The sequence below is a fragment of the Haemaphysalis longicornis genome, unplaced genomic scaffold, assembly GCF_048455015.1.
Source record: "Haemaphysalis longicornis isolate Haplotype H1 unplaced genomic scaffold, Haemaphysalis longicornis Haplotype H1 scaffold_5, whole genome shotgun sequence".
Lineage (NCBI taxonomy): Eukaryota > Metazoa > Arthropoda > Arachnida > Ixodida > Ixodidae > Haemaphysalis > Haemaphysalis longicornis.
The window spans coordinates 14075215-14095439 of NW_027526385.1; the positions used below are offsets into that span (position 1 = coordinate 14075215).

Sequence of the window (20225 nt, forward strand, 5' to 3'; positions counted from 1 at the left end):
ATAAATACTTTCTCACATAACTATATTTGACTGTAACGACATTCTTCTCGTATTGTAGGACATCCAATGCGATCCGATGACATAGCCAAAAGAGCCATATGATTGCAGCAGACGCCGTTGACGTTGTGCACTGCCGCGTGTTAACTATCTATAAAAACCGAGATATTAAATTTGTTATCGAATTTTGACGTGGTGTATGACCCGTGGAAAGTGATCATGAAGTTTAAAGAGTGACAAGTGCGCTTTGATTTGAGCAAGACTTGGTGTCAAGCTCGGCAGTTAAAGCTTCGGAACGGCTTCCTTTCGGTGAGCGATTGTGTCACGGATCTTTGTTATACAAGCGTTGATTTAGCTGAACCCCTACCTAGCCCATTCTGCGACGTATCGGGTGTGTGCGTCTCATGTGGGACTGACTGTGTGCCAGGTAACGGGTAAACGCCTAGGAGGGTGCATGCATTTTCACGTGAGTGGTGTTCGAAGAGGCGCAAAGCGATCTTCTCTGGGTGACAGTGTCTTAAAAGCCATGGTTTTGTTTGTGCCGGAATGGCTGGCCTGGGCAGCCTGGGGTCTTTGACTGCTGATGTAGATATCCCAAAGGCGGAAATATGAAAACAGCTGTGCGCCTCGCAAAGCTTGACGGGCGAAATATTTTCAGCTCTGAATAATTTGTATTAACTTTGCTGGCCTAGGTTGAATCCAAGGCAGCATTCTGTCGCTGAAAATATCTAGATTAGGCTTGATCTGAAATGAATTGTTGGGAAATATTGGCAAAAAATACACGCAGCGCGCTTTACTGTTGCGATTAGATTGACACGCTCCCAGTTTGCTTATAATTTTCTTGTTGTTGGTGATGCTACTATCTCTAAGGTAGCTATAGCCAGAAATAATTTTCCTGTATTGAATCCTCTGCATTTATACTGCCCTCATTTATATGCTTCACGTTGTCTTCTATCGTTTCAGGAACGGAAGTAGGCGCCACCAAATGAAGCGATGAACCTTTGGGACAGCATCTGCGCGACGAAGGACGGCACGCTAGTCATCTGGGAGGAGAACCACCTAAGCCGCTGCTTCCTGGACCTCCTCGCCAGCGCCGTGCACACGCTCGTCGCCGTCATCAGCGTCTACTATGCCGGCGTCCGCCAGATCACCCGCCGCCGCGACCACCAGCTCGTCCACCTCCTACCGGACACATGGCGGACTCACCTCCGGAAGCTGTGCTGCACCCTCCTGGTGCTGCGGCCCGTCGTCCACCTCGTTATGTCTCAACTCATACTCAGCGAATTCATGGCGCCGTCCACCATCCTGTGCGTCGGCGTCGTCATTCTCGCCTGGACCGTCCACTTCTTCTACCTCAAGACGCTCGCCAACCCGTTGCCACGGCAAAGCCGCTCAGCGGGCGAGATCCCCGTCGTCTTTGCCGTCACCGCGGCCGGCTTGTGCGCAACGTTCCGCGTCGCTGCGCTGCTGTCGCTGGAAGAGGCAGACCGTGGTTCCAAGCTCTCGTACAGCTCCGACCTCTACCTGAACATACTGAGCGCAATCTCCTGTGCCTTCTACCTGACGGCCGCCGTACACTGTTCTAGCACGGCCGGCGAAACGCCGCCTCGAACGCCCGGCGCCGAATCGTCCTCGTCCGTTCAGAGCTACGTCCGTCTCCTGGAAGCGGACGACGACGCTCGGCAGCTCGGCACTGCAGAGGACACCAACTTCGTCTCTCTTCTCACCTTCTGGTGGGTGGGACGGCTGATGCGCCGCGGCTACAGAGGTCACATTCACGAGCCCGACGACCTCCACGACCTGCCCATCAGCCTGAGGCCAGAAGAGGTCGTCCGCGGACTCTACCGGAAGGTTGATGCCGACCGGCCGCTCCCGGGGCTCTTGGTGCTCTTCCACCGGTGCATCGGTCGGCAGTACTACGCCACCGGGCTTCTCAAGTTTCTCGCCGACGCACTGTCGTTTGCGGGTCCGGTGCTACTGAACTGGCTCGTCGCATTTCTTGAGGAGGGTCCGGGGAAGAATCCGGTGTGGTCCGGTTACGCCTACGCCTCCGGTCTGGCACTCGCCTGTCTGCTGGGCTCGTTTCTCTCGACCCACTACAGCTACATCGTGTCGCGTGTGGGACTCAAGGCGAGGGCGATTGTGGTGGCTCTGGTGTACCAGAAGACACTGCGTGCGGATGCCACGGAACTGCGCAAGAGCTCGACGGAGGCCCTAAACCTGGTCACCACGGACACGGATCGCATCGTCAACCTTTTCCCGAGCTTGAACGAGGCGTGGAGCTTGCCTCTGCAGGTTTGTATAGTAGCTGGGATGTGTGTTGTTGTCACTAGTAAAGTTTAATAATGAATAACTGTCTAAAACACAAACACAGTTTTCAAAAGGGCATAAATGACACAAGCGTAGACGTGTCATCTGCGCTCGTGTCATCTTCTAGACCTCTTTTAAAGCGGTTGTGTTTTGCGCAGTTTCTCACTACGAACCAATACCAACTCGCTTAGTTTGATGTTCTCCTTTGCCAGTAGGGGGCTGATTATGGGTGTACAGAAGACTGTTTGTGCATGGCACTTGTTTCATTGTGGAGTAGTACAGTTAGTCTGTAGCAAGTGCTGTAAAATAGACAAGAATGCGAGTTGAAACCCTTTTAGCAGGTTACGTTCACACGTCTATTCAGACAAATACCAAATCAGCTCTGGTAATGGGTGACCTCAACCAACTCGGAATGTTGAAGAACCAGAACAAACCCGAACTGCTACATTGGAAGCACAAACTAAACGACCACACATTCACTTGCACTCTTATAATTTAGTCGGCAGATATAAATGGAAAAAACTCCCACCTCCCCTCGTGGGAACCCCTGTGTAGATGCGACGCATAGGGGGTTCACGTTGCAGCGTTGGGACAGCGGAGGAACGGCACTGGAATGATAGAGCGGAGTGGCGCAGGCACCGCGTTTTATAGCGCGCATAACGGTGAGGAGACGCGCCGGCGCCAGTGCGCCTGCCGCGGCTATGACACAACACAGTCCACTTTAATCCAATCCAAGCCAAGACAAACCAATCCAATCCAATGCCCCTCGCGAGAGAGTGTTCGCTATCGGAGAGGAGAGGGTGTGAGCGGCGGAGAGCGCAGCTGGCGCGGCGAGGAGAATGGGGGAGGGGCGGACGCCGACGACGCTGGATGCAGGGACAAGGCGAGTGAATGAGATGCAGTCGCATCTAAAAAAATCCCAGGCCATCTCCACTAGCGTGAAAGCTGAGGAGGGGCGAAGCATGCAGTGTATAAGTGTATTCTTGGAACCTTGGAGTTTTTGCCAATGGAGATGAAACCGTTGAGGGGTAGAGGTATACAGCTATGCTGTAAAAGTATCTTGTCTTTGAAGCACGAAGCACTCCAGCGCAAAGCGCTAACAAGTATCCCGGTGTTTTTTTTTAGTATGCGTTGTATTCTACTCCGAGGCATAAATGAGTTTCCCGGTGTTTTAGTACCATGACTACATGAGACGACAATTACGACGACGACAGGAGGTATCAATAGACCCAGCCCCTGGGGGGCTTGGCCCCTAAAGTGCGAGTCTGAATACGTACGTTATAATTGTTTGGTCGAGCAATGTCAAGTAGTGGCGGTGATATTGGTCAATGTACGAAATGCAAAAAGCACACTTTGTTAATTGTTGCAGGTTAAATCATTATTTTATATCAGGAAAACGAACCCCTCTCCTGTCATGCTGTGCAACTTCTGGCTCGTATCTGGAATCTGCCTCGTGCTTTACTGTCCAGTTACCTCCTGTCCCGTGTTAGCACTTTGGCTGTACCATCTGACGTGTGCAGCTAGCTATTCCCCACGTAGAAGGTATGCTACGCAGCCAATGACGCACCTAGAGCCACCTATATCCATCGAGTGTACACAAACATCCTACACTGATATGCACCACTATACTAAATCGAAACACCCGTGTCAATAAGATTTTGACGCGCGTTAAAGATCCCCAGGTTGTCAGAATTAATCTGGATCCCTCCACTACAGTGCACCTCATCATCTGTGTCACATCGGCGTGTTAAGCCCTACAGTCAATCAACTAAATCAATGGTGCAAGTCGTGCTGTGAAAAAGCCCTAAAAAAACTTGAATTTCCTTATGTGTTCAAAGTTGGATCAAAGACTAATTTATTCCCAGTGTAAAGGGTTCAGCCAAGCTTGTGCCACACGTTCCGAAATTTCGGAGTGCATTATGGGAAGGTTCCACGAAGCACTAGTGGTCTATTGGTTAGAGAGCACCTTTTCCTCATGTCTGACTATTATACTATAAGCCAGTAAAGCAACTTCCGTTCAGCATAAACTGAAAACGGGCTAAAAACGAGCAAATCGGTGGTAGCTTCGTCGGCTCAGAGTAGCTATCTGTGAAAATTTGAAGGCTTCCTAGCTATTAGCGCATTTCATTGTTTATTTAGAGCAGTATTTCTGGGTTCTATTAGATATGTAATCGTTATCGCATCAAAATGCACGGAGGGTACTTCAGTTTTCCACACAGTAACGGAGCATCGTGTTGGGCAAGAAAATAGTTGTAGAGGTGGAGGCAGGCATTGCTGTGACATATCTGTGCTCAACAAAGGGACCCACTTTCAACATTTTGGCTAAACAATGCATAATGCACGGTTGAGACCAAAGGTGCGGGTACAATGCACGCCATAACCTCCTTGGTCGGCATGAGAACACCACTACTCTGTTCAAATCTTGAGAGAGCAGAGAAAAAAAGCTAGGGTTGGCTCTTACAAGAGTGGACACAAGTTAAAGTTCAAACATGAGCAAACGTTAATAGCCTTCTTAAAGTTGCAGTAGGTTGAATCATCCAATTCTAAGAAAGCTGGAGTCTTTTTGTATAGATGGTATTCACTGAAAAGTTTGGCTGTCAGTTTCTTTTCTCGGCAACTCTGGAAATGGCCACGGACATGGTGCGGCTTGGGCCACTGCACCTGCACGCCGCAGAAGAAAAAACACCGGCGTGCGTCATCGTCTGCTCCGTTTCAACCCGATTCTCAACGGTGGTGTCAACAGAGATGTTATTTATCGCACTCACATTGGACGTCCAACATACACCATGTTGCACGGACAAGTACCACTATCCCGCGGAGCCAGACGCAACCAGTGACAGCGCACTCACATGGTTGCCTACATGCGTGCCTCGCCAGTGAATACAACCTATACTACAAATCTTTTACTCCTCCTTCCTAACCGTGGCTGTTTTTTTTTGTCTCCCCAGGTGGCGGTGACAATGTTCCTGCTGTGGCAACAGATCGGTCCTGCCTTCCTGGCCGGTCTTGTGCTGGCAGTGTTGCTGGTTCCCGTGAACCGCTGTATCGCGCTCAAGATCGGAGAGCTTAGCGCCGGCATGATGGCGTTCAAAGACGAGCGAATCAAGGTACTCCGTGCACGCATTAGAGTGGGAAATCATTTTTGTGCAGTCCCGCACTGATGCAGCCGGTTACGGTCGTGCTTTGTGGCTCCCTCTTACAAGCCTTTTCGTGGGGAATACATTCTGGCCGGCTTTTCCATCCAAGAATTGCATAAGGGCTGGTTTAAGGGGGACTTACCTCGTGACATTCCAATGGGACTTGCTAATTCATGACACATGGGCTTGTGTGTGCCAATATAAAAAGTTTTATAAATCTGTCAAAACCTTCCTGGTGGTCTACTTTACTTCCTTTAGAAATATTGGGTGTCTTTACGGAAGTAAAAAATAAACAAGTGCATTTTAGTTTATCTAGTTTTCACTAGATGGCGCTAGCTGTCTTAGCAAGCGAGGGTTTTATTTTTTTATTTCAGTAAAGGAGTTACATATTTCCTAAATAAGTGAACTGGGCCGTTTGGGGCATTTCAAGGATCTGCAAAACTTTTCATATTGGTGCACAATGGTTCTTAAGCTTGCGGGTCATGAAGTAGTCCTATACGAATGTCAACAGGCGAGTCCCCCTTAAAGATGTCGCTCATGTTCATGACTGTCCGTATAGAAGATGGTGGAGAGAGTAGGAAATGATAAGAAGGAGTGGAAAGTCGGTCGAGCTGTTTTTGAATCCTCGGAAATAGATAGCGAGTGGCTTGACGAGATGTAAGGGCCGGATTGTTTCTTCACATGCCAGCAAAAAGTACATGGCGTGCAGAAGCAGCATGTAGATGGCAGGATCGTGTAAATGGAGAACGGTCATGCCATGTTACCAGAAGCGAGACAACAGAGGTACGCATGGTGTAGCCACAAGAACCTATCGCCTCTAAAAATGTGTTTGGTGGCAGAATTCTTCGTCAATTGTGCGATTTTCTCATTTGTAGTCAACATAGTGTTGGCAAAGTGCTTCTGCATTGCGTTTGTGAAAAGCAATGCCGCGGTGTTCTTCTCGACCGCCTTCTCAGTGGCTAGTTTCTTACTGCATGCACAATAGATGGTTCGTGTTCGCAAAAGTTTTCACCACTGAACCATCTTTAGAGCAACAGAATGAGGAATGGAACTTTACCATGCCTTCCTGAAGGAAGTTGAGAGAGCTGCGAAAGTGTTCTGACATCAAAACTACATCAAAACCTTCATTTGAAGTGCGTCCAATCGATCACCAAACTTTCAAAGACCCAAATGGCAAATGAAGAACAAACTAACGCCACGATTGTTCTCACAAAAAGTGAACACATCTACGAACATTCTAAATGTAAATGTATACCAGTACGTAGTTTAAAGACATAAACGTTTACTATTGTACTCCTTTTTTACGATCAATGCACATGTTGTCTTACATAGAACCATTCCTTTTTCAGGATTTTCAAGTACTAATCATTTTGACTCAATAGAAACCCAGTTTCACACATGTGCCGTGGGTCCAGAGATCTTATCAGAGCTTTGCTGTCGACCAACCTGTCTATGGGGAAATGCATTAGTTCTTTTGACAGGACACAATTGCTCCCACTGAGAATGCTTTTGCTTTGAAAGAGCACAGGCTGTGCTTGCGCTACCTTCGCTCTCTGTGGTCGATGTTGCCAGGGCTCAGCCCCTGCCTGTACCAACATGCCAGTTACGTTGCAGTCGTGTCCACAGCCAGTGCATAGTGGAAAAATATGAAAAAAATGGGAAAGACAACAACCATATGCCGATGCTGGCGGGAAACAAAAAAAGTGACTTGCAGCCAGGGCTGCTGCGGAAGGGAGCAAACCTGGCCATTGAGATAATTCAAACGCAAAGCATGGTTTATGTCGGTGTGCGAGGGACGTGCGAGAAACGCCACATGGCAGGCTTGTGAAGCCGAAGGAAGGCGTGAACTTGGGGCCGCATTTCAAGTTTGTGAGGGAAACGGACAATACACACAGAATCCACCAGTGGATTTCCGATCGTTTTTTACAGCGTAGCTGTACATGTCTGATGATGATGATGATGATTGCTATTGGTTTCCCTTTTGAAGCGGGGGGATGACATGTCATCTTACCAAAAAGGACTAATATAACCATGTTTTACACTCTTGGTTTAATACTAGCGCTGCTTAGGGCAGGCACTAAAGCTTATTAGGCACGAAATACTTTTTTTTCCCCTGTTACAGGGGGTAACTGTCCTAGGCAATATTCCCCTCTCTACTTTTCGTCCACCAGCATTCTAATCTTCTTTTCGTCCCCTCTACAGCCTTGAAGTTAACGTCCTCTGTGATACCCTTAAATCCTAGGGCTTCTGGAAGCCCAATATTCCCTTCATGTAGATTTGGATGGATACCCTCACATTCTAACACTATGTGCCACATAGTTTCTGTTTCTTTGCTGCAGACCTAATCCCCCCTCCCTCCCCTTGTTCTTGCACCCGTGTGGAACAGAAACTCACAATGTCTCAGTGGACGTGTCTCAGTGTGCACATCCACTCACAAGTCTCCCCCTCTCCCCCACCTGGTGCCCCCCTTGCAGCTGATGTCGGAGGTGCTGTGGGGCATGCGCATGATCAAGATGCACGCCTGGGAGCCCCTGTTCCGCGAGCGGGTGGTGCGCATCCGGCACAAGGAGGTGGGGTTCCTGCGGCAGCGCAAGTACCTGGACGCCCTGTGCATCTTCCTCTGGGTCGTCACGCCCGTGCTCATGTCGGTCCTCTCCTTCGTCACCTACGTGCTCCTCGGACACCGGCTCACGGCTGCCAAGGTACGTGCAAAACTGTGCCACCTCTCATCGCAATAAACTGCCTCTGGTTGTGAACTGTACTGCCTTCCTCAAAACATGCTGCCTCTTGTCCACCACCTCTTGTTGCAAACCATACCACCTCTTGTCAAGACATATCGTCTCTAGTTGCAAACTATATTGCCTCTTGTCAAAACAGATTGCCTCTTGTTGCAAACTATACGACCCTTTGTCAGAACAACATACCGGCTCTGGTCAAAACAGATTGCCTCTTGTTGCAAACAATACTACCTCTCATCGAAACAACATGCCACTTTTTGTCAATACATACCGCCTCTCATTGCAAACTATACTGCTTCTTTTCAGAATATATTGCCTCTCATCAAAACAAGAGGCAATCAAAACAGATTGCCTCTTGTTGCAAGCTATAATACTCTTGACAAAATAACATAGACTGCCTCTCATCAAAAGGTACCACCTCTCATTGCAAACTATACTGCTTCTCTTCAAAACATATTGCTACTCATCAAAACATACTGCCTCTCGTCGAAACACACCATATCTCGTTGCAACCTGTACTGCTTCTACTCAAAATATATTGCCTCTTTTCAATGCTGTACCGTTTCTCACCAAAGCATACCGCCTCTCGTCAAAACTTGGTAAAACTAAAAAACTACAGGCTCAGCAAACCAGTATTAGTATATAATTGCAATGTCTGCTCTAGCTGCTGCTTGTGCTAGTGCTTGTGTTCTTCTTTCGTTGTGGCAACTTTTCTTGTTGAGTACTGGCTGAGAAAATTTAAGGCTATGTGTGTTTGTGAGTGTGAGTTCTCGTCAAACTTTCGAAGTAAGACTTGGCTTGTCTCCGCAGGTGTTCACGTGCCTTGCCCTGTTCAACCTGCTCAAGGTGCCTCTCAACGCATTTCCCTGGGTGATAAACGGATGCATGGAGGCCTGGGTGTCCCTGAAACGTACTCAGCGCTTCCTCGACCTGCCCGACTTCTCACCCACGAGCTACTACTCGACCACAAAAGAGGGTGCGTACAGCGGGGAATTTTTCTTTTTCACATTAAAGGGACCCTGCAGTACTTTCCATCAACTGCTCGTAATGTATTTTAGGGTAGAGTCTATTGTCCCACCTATTGTCCCAGCAATCCCCTCCGCAAGAATTATGAAAATTTGTTCGCTAACACCGAAACTATGCACGATGAGAAATCGCGCATGATCATTCCCTCTCAACTCGACCGCGGACAACACGACGAAATCTGCGCGCGCTCTCCCAGAGAGGGGAGCGGTTCGTGGTGTTTTCTTCCGTAGCCTTCGATATATCACAGGCCGGGGAGTTCTCTCCTTTTCTCCGCAACATAGAGGGGTCTATTTCCGGTCTGGTGCCGCATGGGTGCCTGCTTGCCAATGCGCGCTCGGGCTGATAAGGCGTTTTCAAAGCAATAAATGTTTGTTGTCGAGTGGTCTGATTGAGAGGGAAGTATTGAGCTCATCACTCAAACTCCACGTGCACTCAAAACACAACAGAAACGGCAAAACTGTGCGTACAGGTTCACGCATAGAAGAGGCTCATACAGAGCGCTGACGGTGGCGGATCGTCACAGGAAATGGGAGAAATAAGCCACGAAGTTGACCGGCGACAGCCAATAGGACTGCCATGGCCTCAATGACGTCGTTTAGGCAGTGCCAGGTGTGCATAATGAGGAGAACTGAAGAGAGCGCAATTGGTTTTTCCGAGTCTTTTAGAGCGATTTGCGCGCTCACTGCTTCACGTGCACGTGTGATACAGTTAAACCTCGTTATAACGAAATTGAAGGGGCGCCGCGATTTGCTCGTTATAGCCAATATTTCGTTATAGCCGTAGCCGACATTTACTACAAATATTATGCATTGTAGAGACCTACAACAAAAAGCGGGCGAAATAGCATCTTGCTGCACGGCGATAGTCAGTAAAATAAACACATTCCGGAGGTAAAAAGGAAAAGTCACGAACCTACTTTATTGCAGTTCAAAACTTGTATTTCAAACAGACTTGGCTACGAAGTCCGTAATTGGACATTGATGCACCTTCCTGATGCGAGCGACGACTCCCTCAGCTGCGGCCGCTACGTTCACCTTCGCCACCCTCGTGCGCGCTGAAGTAGCGACGCAGCACTTCCACCACATCTAGTGCCTCCGACGCCATCCTTAGCGCTTTTTTTCAAGCCATATGCACCAACGCGGACGATGGACTCTCGGTTGCTCAGGATGGTGGACAGCGCACTTGTCCACACGTCAGTCTCTTCCCACCTTACCACGAAGTGCACATTACCCTCCTTCGCGCCCGATGCGACGGCTTTTATCATAGCCGTCTCCTGTTCAAGCGTGATAGTCTTTCACTTTCGCTTCCCGCCTGTCACACTCGCGTTGTGGGAATCACGCCGGCAGTACGATAAAAGACAAGGCTGAAGACTGCCAAAACCCACGCACACACAACTACGCCATACTACGCAGCGACGACGTCGGTGATACGAACAGGGGAGGAGAGGGAAGAGGGGGGGGGAGGAAGGCGACGCAACCGCGCGCGCCATGTGCATTGGGGTTCTTCTCGGGCTCACCGCGGATAGGAAAATTGAACGTCGGACTGCTTCTCGGGGAGCCCGTGGTGAGTCCGACACTGTAAATCGAAGGGCCCCATTGTCTGCATGCCGTGCGCAGCGAGAGGAGGGTGGGGGCTTCGCGGGCGCAGCGTCCGCATGGCGCGCCAGCCAGCTTCGCGTGCATGGCGGGAGTTTTGAACTGCTAATACAGTTGCCGCGTCACGCACTGTCTCAAATCCACGTTGCGCACTGTTGTAAAATTAGCTCAAAATTTGATTTCTCCACGAAATTTGTTCGTTATATCCCGTAACGGGGAAATTTTACCTCGTTAAAACGAGGTTTTAAATACATTGGTTTCTATGGCGACTTTCAAGGGGAATTGCGATTTGCACGTTATATCCATTATTTCGTTATAGCCCGTCTCCTTATAACGAGGTTTATTTGGTTCAGGTATTCCTGGCAGTGTAATCTAAACGTCGCGCAGGTTTATTTGCACTGCCCAAGGAGTGTTGGAGGGCCCGTTAAACACTGTATGACTACCGTATCAAAATAGAGTCTAGAATGTGCAGCACATCGTTTTCAATTTCTTCCATTAAATTTCGGTGCACTTTAAGCGAGAGGAAAATTCAAAAGTGCCTTAGTAGGACTTGATTGTCGGCTAGTTGGTTCATGACGAATGAAAAAATAAGTTTGCACAATACACGAGGACAAGGAAAAAAGACGACAAGACGAACTTGTCTTGTCCTCTCTTTTCCCCGTCCTTGTGTTTTGCAAAAACTTATTCCTTCGTACACCAAAAGTGCCGTTTCCCATACACCACCGTCTTTACTGACCTGCCGACGTCGCCACTGATTACACACTTGCGAACTCCCACAGGGCGAAAGTCGGCAGATTTTGAGCACATTTAATTTAAAAGCTGTGCACTATGCAGATGAAGAAACCAAAGGTTGATGTCAGCCGTAAAAATAGCTAAACGTTGAAGTTTTAAGGACTGGTACAGTGTGGGAAGACATTGGAAACCACTCTGAAGTCATTGCTAGCACTTTCGTTACGAAGTACCGTATTTATTTGATTATAAGGCGGTCACTAATATAAGGCGAGGGTGCAGTTCGGAGAGTAAGAAGAAACAGCCGTAAAATATACTGAGCTTCAAATATAAGGCGGGATATGACTTTGAGAATACAAATTTTGGAATAAAACGTCGCCTTATATTCGAATAAATACGGTATGTCCAGCATTTGCTTCATCTTGCAAGCTCCACGTTCCTGCTAAAGGTTGTAGTGAACGATTGTACAAGTTGAACCACACAATGCCGTCACAAATAGGCGTTCGATAGGTTAACTTTAGTGGCCTCTTCAAAAGGACCTTGAAGACATGATGCGATTCTGTTTTATTGAAAAACTTGCCCGTTTCCAAGTCACTACAATTTGTTTCGGTGCGAAGTACTGCTTTTATTGCAGAGGAGTATGAATTTAAGGGACGTCTTTTAAACTACACAATTCCTGAACAGACTTATGATGTATTAAAAGTTTGTATGATGTATTTCGTGGAGCAAAAACAGAAACTAGGAAGTTACCATGCTAACAACATCGGATTGAATGCAGAACAACAGGAAGCGAAGATAGGGTTTATTTCACATGTTGATCCTAGCAGACTGTTTTCACTGTTTAGTAACGTGTCCAGAGCTTCCATGCGTGCTTCAGACAATAAAACTCACCCTCACTTCTATAAACTCACGCTCACTTGTATATCTTTCTGGAATTGTACATCTTGAGTGCAAGTGAATTCTTGATGTTCCATGAATAAAAAAACATCCAGCCTGAATTTTTTTTATATTTCTTTTGAAAAACCGCGCACAGAAATCAATGCCATTGCATTTCACTGTTACAGAAAACATGCCGCTGGGTCCTTGCCTTGACCTCTAAAATTTGCGTTGTTTTTAACTCTCAGTGATATTAATCTCTGAATGCGGGAATTGCTTCAGTGCCCGCCTTACTATCTCTGCCTTTGCTAATCCTATAGCTTAGGTTCACAGGTGGTTCACAGTATACTTGATGCATTTCCTATTCCGTCAGAGCTATCTTTTGACTGAAGCAAAATGGTATGCTCCTAAGGCATTGTGCTGCTGAGCATGAGGACGCGGGTTCGATTACCGAGCGCGGCGACCGCTTTTCTGGTGGAGGCGAAAACCAAAAGTGCCCGTTTCTACGAGATTTCAGAGCACGGGAAAGATCCCCAGGTGGTCGAAATTAATCCGGAGCCCTCCACTGCGGCGCGCCTCATCGCTTGCGTTGCGTCGGCACATAAATCCTACAGTCAATCAAATCAAAATGGTACACTCTGTTCATCACCCCTTGGAACTCTGAATACGAGTGTAACTCACAGACACGCCATGCTTTGTGTGTAGATGACGAGTTGGTGCGAGTATCGATGGGCGTCTTCCACTGGGGCGGCTCTGGAATTGGTGACGTGACCCTTCCCACGGCCATCGGGGGCGCCCAGGGCTTAGGCTTTGTCCTGGGCCCAGTCAACTTGTCTCTACGGAAGGTGCGTTACTTACTACTGACTGCAACAAGAGGGAAGTGAGCAAGTTGTTTGGCTAGTGCAATGCAGTAACTTAACCATGCTCATAGTGATGCAAATAACGTTGCTGTGGACACAGTGCAAAATCTCTTTTTCTTTATTGGTACTGCAGGCCAATATTTAGGTCCAGGCAGAGGGGAGAACAAAGCAACAAGAAAGACTAAACAAAACAAGGCTAGCATCGTCACAGACAGTGCAGGAGGTACATAAAATACATTCGGATGCATTAAGGTACATCACACAATAAAGGAAAAGATGGCAAATCACTTCACAACCTTACTGCAAGCAAGAAGAGACGCTCCAGTTGTAAAAATTTGCCAGATTGAAACACACCTGGCAGCAGTGAATTCCAGTGTGACACTGTGCGTGGGAAAAAAACTGTTTTTAAAAGCAGTTGTGCGAGCAAAAATTGGTGTGCGCACTTATGGCTATCTTGTGGTCCTGGTAGTCAGGGGTTTCACAATTTCGGGGAGAGCAGGCTATCTTGTGGTCCTGGTAGTCAGGGGTTTCACAATTTGGGGGAGAGCAGGCTATCTTGTGGTCCTGGTAGTCAGGGGTTTCACAATTTGGGGGAGAGCAGTTTTCAACTTGCCAGTTATACAATTGTGCAAGAATGATATGTAGTCGACTAATTTTCCTGCATGCTTCTAATGTGCGAATGTTGTTAAGTTTCACCAAAGATATTGGAGAATCACACTTTTTATATTTTGAGGAAATAAATCTTACCGCCTTTTTCTGAATATTTTCCAGCTGGTGGGAATCTTTTTTTAGTAAAAGTGTCCCAGACAACTGCGGCGTATTCAAGTCTTGACCGTATACATGCATTATATGCAAGGAGCTTTGTACTTACTGGACCGTTTTTTTTAATCTTCTCTTTAGGAACCAAAGCTTTTGTAGGGTGGATTTTGAGATGTCAGATATGTGTTCGGACCATGTGAGCTGATTTGTAGAGGTGACACCTAGATATTTATATTTACTGAGTTCTAAAACGCGTTTATCGTGCAGCAAGCGCCCATTCCTGTTTCAGCAAGCGCCCATTCCTGGCCGCCAATTGCGGAAGTGATATTCTGTGACGTTATATGGAAATCACTGGAAAATGGCTGGGGAGCCGCCACTGACTTACTTATCTGTTTTCTTTCATATCTGGATTACTTGTTTGAAGTTTGCAATAGAATCGATATCATCATTACTAGAACAAAGCAGTGTCTGTAGTTAATTAACCAGACTTCTGTTTTGCCTTCTTGGCCCCTTTTATTTCACTACAATCGACCAACTCGCCTAAGAGACCACACTTGCGAAGTAAAGATGCTTGAAGCTGCGAATTTTCAGTCTTAAAAGAACTTGCTAGTTGGTACGTAGTATTCATAATAAAAGTTAGCGCAGGACCGACAGTACAAGAGAGACAGATGGGATTTTTGCAAATTTCCACAGTGCGGGTGAATTTATTGCAGATTTTGAGTGGTCCACCCTGTCGTCCACCCATCCTGCTCGCAGGGCCAGTTGGTGGGGGTGGTCGGCCGGGTGGGCAGCGGCAAGAGCACCCTCCTGGCGGCCCTCGCGGGGGACCTCCATCGGGCGCAAGGGTCGGTGTCCCTGAAGCGGCTGGACGCGGCGATCGGCCTGGTGCCCCAACAGCCGTGGCTCCAGAGGGGGACCCTGCGGGCCAACGTGCTCTTTGGGCGGCCCTTCGAGGCGACGCGCTACCAGGCCGTGCTTGATGCGTGCGCGCTGCTCGACGACCTCAAGGTGAGCACTGGCAGAGTGTGTTCACTTTGATTGTTGGCGGTGCCTTGGCGCTTTCATTACAGGAAAACCTCGTTACACGAAACACTGTTATATGAGACACTTTAATGAAAATGGTTCGGTTGGCTTACCTATGTTCACCATGTTAGCAACATCGCATACAAGAGACTTTTCTTACAAGAGACCTGTTTACTGGGTCCCTCGAGTGTCTCTTGTAATGGTGTTTGTCTGTATCGGGATCACGGTAATTGTAATTGTCTCAAACTTTGGCGTATTCTCACAAACACTCCGCGGTACCTATTAGAGAATAACTATTGGTCTCCTGATAAACTGAAATCTACTAGAAATAGCCGCAAACTTAACCTTACACCTTTTCAACCACATACTAGTTCTAATCTATTTAAGTGCAGCTTCTTCCCCCGAGCTATTGAAATATGGAATTTACTACCAGGTGAAATTAGGTCATTGCCTATAGAGAAATTTTCACGTAATTTGAATTTATTGTGTCGGGTGAATTTTTGTATAATTTCACTCAGTTTCTGCTGCGTTTATTATTACCTGCTGTGTCTGATCTTTGCGAACCATCCGTGAGTTTTTGTGTGTTGTGGAATACCTTTGTGTTGATTTGTGCAGAAAAGCGTCACGTGAACACATTCCTTGCCTCCATGTATCTCGAATCCCTTCGACGGGTTCTCCGTCCACCTCTGGTTCACATCTTATTACTCGGGTGGGAGGGCTGCCACTTCTCATGGCCAGCCCAACTCCACTTTTTGTATGCAGAGCACTTTAGGAGCTCATCTTCTCATCGTGGCTCGCTCGCTGGACCCAAGTAGAGCCACGCGGCGTTACCGTTGTAGCGGCAGTCGTCGCGGCGTAACCCAGAGGCTTCGAAAGCTAAACAGTTTATATATAGTCATAAGCGTTCAAAACTCATCAACCGCTGGCACTTGTCATACACCTCCCCATTGTTTAGCGAAGAGAAAACTGTAAGTACATTTGAGGCAAAATATGTAATTGACCGGCAGCGCCCGCGTTCATTTAGTTCGAAACGCTCGTTTGGTTAGTTTTTACGATAGTAAGTGGAAAAAGTGGAAAAGCAACGCCGGCACATGCGGGAGGAAAAGCAAGCACAAAAAGAACAGAACTCCCACTTGCGCAGTTTGAGGCAGGGGCCACGCGAGCACTGCGAAGGCGGGAAATTTGAATCGCATTGGGTGGTAACAGTGAGTGGATAGCGGTGGTACAGCCCATTATGGCGAATCGCTGCTCTGCACTTCCGACAGCTTTCACGTTGAATGGAACGGCTCTAATATTTCTCTCAATCTGAGCTGGGCTGTCTTCTGCAGCGAGCTTATTCCCTAACGGACGACACTCACTTTCTATCGATGTGAAGTGATCGACTTTTCCACATCTTGGTTTTGCTAACCACAGTGAGAAGTCTGCTTTGTGTCCGCAGAATATGGCTGGCTCAAGTTTACTAAAATGGAAGCTTTCTGCCGCTGTATTTCTGCTTAGGGGCCGTGCTGTTAAGGTGTCAGCCTTGCTGTAGAGTTAAGTAGTAGATTGTATGGAAATTAGCCTTCTATGAAACTTCCTTGCTAAAGCCATTTCGTTTTGGCTAATCCTGCATGGGGTGCAGTAGCGATAGCTCTGCCCCATGTTTTTCTTGTTTTTTTTTTTTCCCGAACGTAGAGTGACACTTTTAATTGCGTTAAAGGAGGTATTTTTCGATCACTGATTGCAGCGGGTGCGAAACAAACATTCCTCTGCGCCAATATTTCAGCGCACGGTAACGATCCTGTGGTGGTCGAAATTAATCTGTAGGCCAGGTATAGCCTCAGTGCATCAGAATGCAGATTTGACTTTTTGGCCCATATTCTGTACTGTTAGTACCTGTCATAATGCAGTAACAGCCTTGTTGATTCGTTTCTTTCTGGTCTGTTTGCTGGGAAATAGGTAACCCAGAAATAGAAGCCAGAACATCAAGCTCTTGCTACCTCTCCTTGCATACGTTGTGTGCACGTGCCGATGTGAAAGAAATTAGTTGGAGGTGCAAACAGCCCGTTAGTTTGGACCATTCTTAAACTGGAAGTCTTAATTAACAAAATCGACGTAGAGGGTCCTTTCAGGTTTTCTGAAACGAGGTTCGCTTCATTTAGTCGTGACATGCGTGTTCTTCTTTTCTATTTCCCATTCCAGTCTGTCATTTTTTACACTTTCAGTCACTGCCTGCTGGTGACCTGACCGAAGTCGGTGAGGAGGGTCAGACCCTGAGCGGAGGCCAAAAGCGGCGTGTGGCCCTAGCACGGGCGTTGTACCAGGTGAGGGATTGGTGGTCGGCTAGGGCCCTGTTGGCCAACTTTATTAACGCATGGCATTATTGCTTGGGACGCTCCATCTGTTCTTTTAAGCAAGTGCTGAATGAACCCCGCTGTTTGGTCTCAGTAGCTTATTAAGGTTAGAATCGGGTTTTGGAATGAATGCTCCAGGTTTGAGCCACAGCAGTGCCAAATTCTTACAAGACCCGTGATTCTTTTTACTGTGAAATGTTGTCTCGGATCAGTTCTCTGCATTCTTTTCATAAATAAGGTTGGTTTCTTATCTTTTCGGTTGGTTTAAGTGTGGGGCACGGCATATCAACACGTTTAATTACGTAAAACTTAGAGCGGGAATCAACAAGGACAACAGGAAGACGACAAACACAAGCACTCACTTGGAACTAGCGCTTGTGTTTGTCGTCTTCCTGTTGTCCTTGTTAATTCCCGCTCTAAGTTTTACGTAATATGCCCCAACTTGCCCAACAATGTGTTCTACTACCGTTTAATTAGCTTTCTGGGTCGCACCGGAAGTGCCCAGAGTGTACCTCTCTGGGGATAGAGATGGAGCATCTCCTGCCATTGGAATCAATGCGTGTCCATTGCTGCAGGACTGTGACGTGTACCTCCTGGACGACCCACTGTCAGCGTTGGATGCCCACGTGGCTCAGCAGGTGTTCGACCGCTGCATCATGGGCGCCATGGCGGGCAAGGCGCGTCTGCTGTGCACCCACCAAGTGGGCTTTCTGGCCCAGGCCGACCACATCGTGGTCTTGAGCGGTGGCAAGGTCGTTGCTTCAGGTGAGCGAGGGAGAGGTGTTTTTTGAAAGATGCTAGTCTTTCTTGGTCTACTTGAATGGGAAAATTTTGGTCTGTCTGTCTGTCTGCCTGCCTGTAACTCGATTCAGCCACCCAGCCAAAGTGAAATTGAATATGCGCAATAGTCTTATATACCCACAGCCAAATCTAAACGTCCAAGCACGGTAGCAATGTTCATACTTGTCAACATTGTTGAACAAGAACAAGACATTACACAATATGAGGCAGAAAATCAATACATGAGTAATATTTGCAGTGTTTTTTTTATTAATGGATGCTTGATTTTTGCGAAATGAAATACTACATCCACTGCAGAAAAAAAATTCACTCTGTCGCCCGCTGGCGCCCGCACACTATAGCTTCTGGCGGCTTTACTAGATAGGTTCCACATTCTGCTTGGAACGCACGCAGAGAAGGGCAACGTGGTTCTATAAACATTGAAGTAGGGTGCCTCGATTCATGCACGTCTCTGGCATACGGCAGTGCTGGCATCGCGGCACCCGGCCTGGAGCAGTGGAATGCGGTGAAATTGACTCGAGCAAACCTCTTGCGTGTTATCGTGGGAGGAACGGGACGGGAGAGGAAAAGCAAGAGAGGTGAGCGGGAAAGAGAAGGGAGGCCTTCACTTGGCAGGGGCGCCAGTCGACCATCGTCTTTCGTCGACATATGCAACAAAAGGAGCAGATACGCGGCCAATTTTTTTATGCTCAGAACTTAAGAGGAAAGCGAAAGCTTTCTTAGTGCGACCGGTGGCGTCCTGTCAAAAAGCTAATGCATTTCCCCATAGACCCGGTTGGTCGACCGGAAAGCTCTGATTAAATCTCTGGGCACACAGCGCGTGTGTGAAACTGGTCTTATTCATTTGTGTCAAGACGGTCACTGGGAAATTGCGTGGAAAGGGAACGGTTCTAGAAAAAACAACACATGCTAATCGATCACAAAGAAGGAGTACAGTAGTATGCCTTTATCTCATGAACCACATATACATTTAGATCTTTTATAGAAGTGTTTACTTAGTGCGCGAGAAATTGCCGAATGGGTTCCTTCTTCGATCGCGCTTTGTGTCTTTGTGTTATTGAAGGTTTGGCGATCGGTTGGACGCACTTTCGGCGAAGGTTGTGGCGCACTTTTAGTTTTTGCGCCTCCTCCAACTTTATTTGGGAAGGGACGGTGAACTTTTTTTCCTTTACACCTATTTATTCCGTTACTTCTTTTCTTTCTTTAATCCTATAAACCTAATTGACGAGTATTAAAGTCATCACTGCTTCTATGGAAATGCCACTTATAATGAAGCATGTGTTGTAGTGTAATATTTCTGCTAATAAACTTTTATTCTGTCTTAATGGATTTGTCATAGTAATGGCTAGTGAGCACAACTGTCGAGATATTTTTTTCTTGGAGGGCACTCCTCAAATTCTGTTATGAAAAAGAAAAGAAAAAAAACTCCGACAATACTAATGTGGCTATATATTTTTTTTTTTTTCGATGTCAGAGCATTCTTTTGGGCATGAGGTCAAAGTTGAATGACACTGTTAGTTAGGCACTGGACAGGTGGTATGCAGAGGCTCTTTCTTACTAAGAACGGGATCGGCAGTGGGATTTGTGAAATTTCATTCAACTTTTTGAGCTGAAAAATTCTCGTTTCAAACATCAAAACCAGAAGGAAAGCAGGGAAGAGAAGAAGCTTCTCCTAGTGAATGCATAAAATTGGCATTCAAATGCTATCACTTCTCATTTGTTCAAAAATTGCCATACCTGCTTCAACCGTGGCGAAACATGGAACCGTCATTGTCGAAAGCCGGGAAGTCTTAACGAGCGAATTTGGAATGCAATAAAAGAATCGCTGCCCCAATTTTTTTTTTAACAGCGAAGCTGTTTAGCAAATCGTAATTTTTTTGTGTCTGCAGTTGAAAAAAAAGCCAAGAAATTGCCGAGCGCGCGCATGTGAGCGCAAGCCTCATGGCGACCACCCGGCAGTTAACAAAACCAAGAAAATGCCTAGCACTCATGCGTGCATGCCTCGTGGCAACCGCCCAGCGTACGGGGCGCACACTTGTCA

The 20225-nt window shown here is 47.3% G+C and overlaps 1 protein-coding gene across 1 annotated transcript in view; it reads left to right on the forward strand.

Annotated features, from left to right (window-relative positions):
• Positions 1 to 80: 80 nt before the first annotated feature.
• Positions 81 to 20225, forward strand: part of LOC144137891 (ATP-binding cassette sub-family C member 10-like) — a 51654-nt gene continuing 31509 nt past the window's right edge. The window contains exons 1-9 of the mRNA XM_077669906.1: positions 81 to 306; positions 961 to 2292; positions 5256 to 5414; positions 7919 to 8146; positions 8993 to 9158; positions 13114 to 13253; positions 14784 to 15035; positions 17255 to 17353; positions 17959 to 18148. Of these exons, the coding sequence (XP_077526032.1) occupies positions 991 to 2292; positions 5256 to 5414; positions 7919 to 8146; positions 8993 to 9158; positions 13114 to 13253; positions 14784 to 15035; positions 17255 to 17353; positions 17959 to 18148 (2536 nt within the window). The 5' untranslated portion in view covers positions 81 to 306; positions 961 to 990. The remainder of the gene's footprint in view (positions 307 to 960; positions 2293 to 5255; positions 5415 to 7918; positions 8147 to 8992; positions 9159 to 13113; positions 13254 to 14783; positions 15036 to 17254; positions 17354 to 17958; positions 18149 to 20225) is intronic.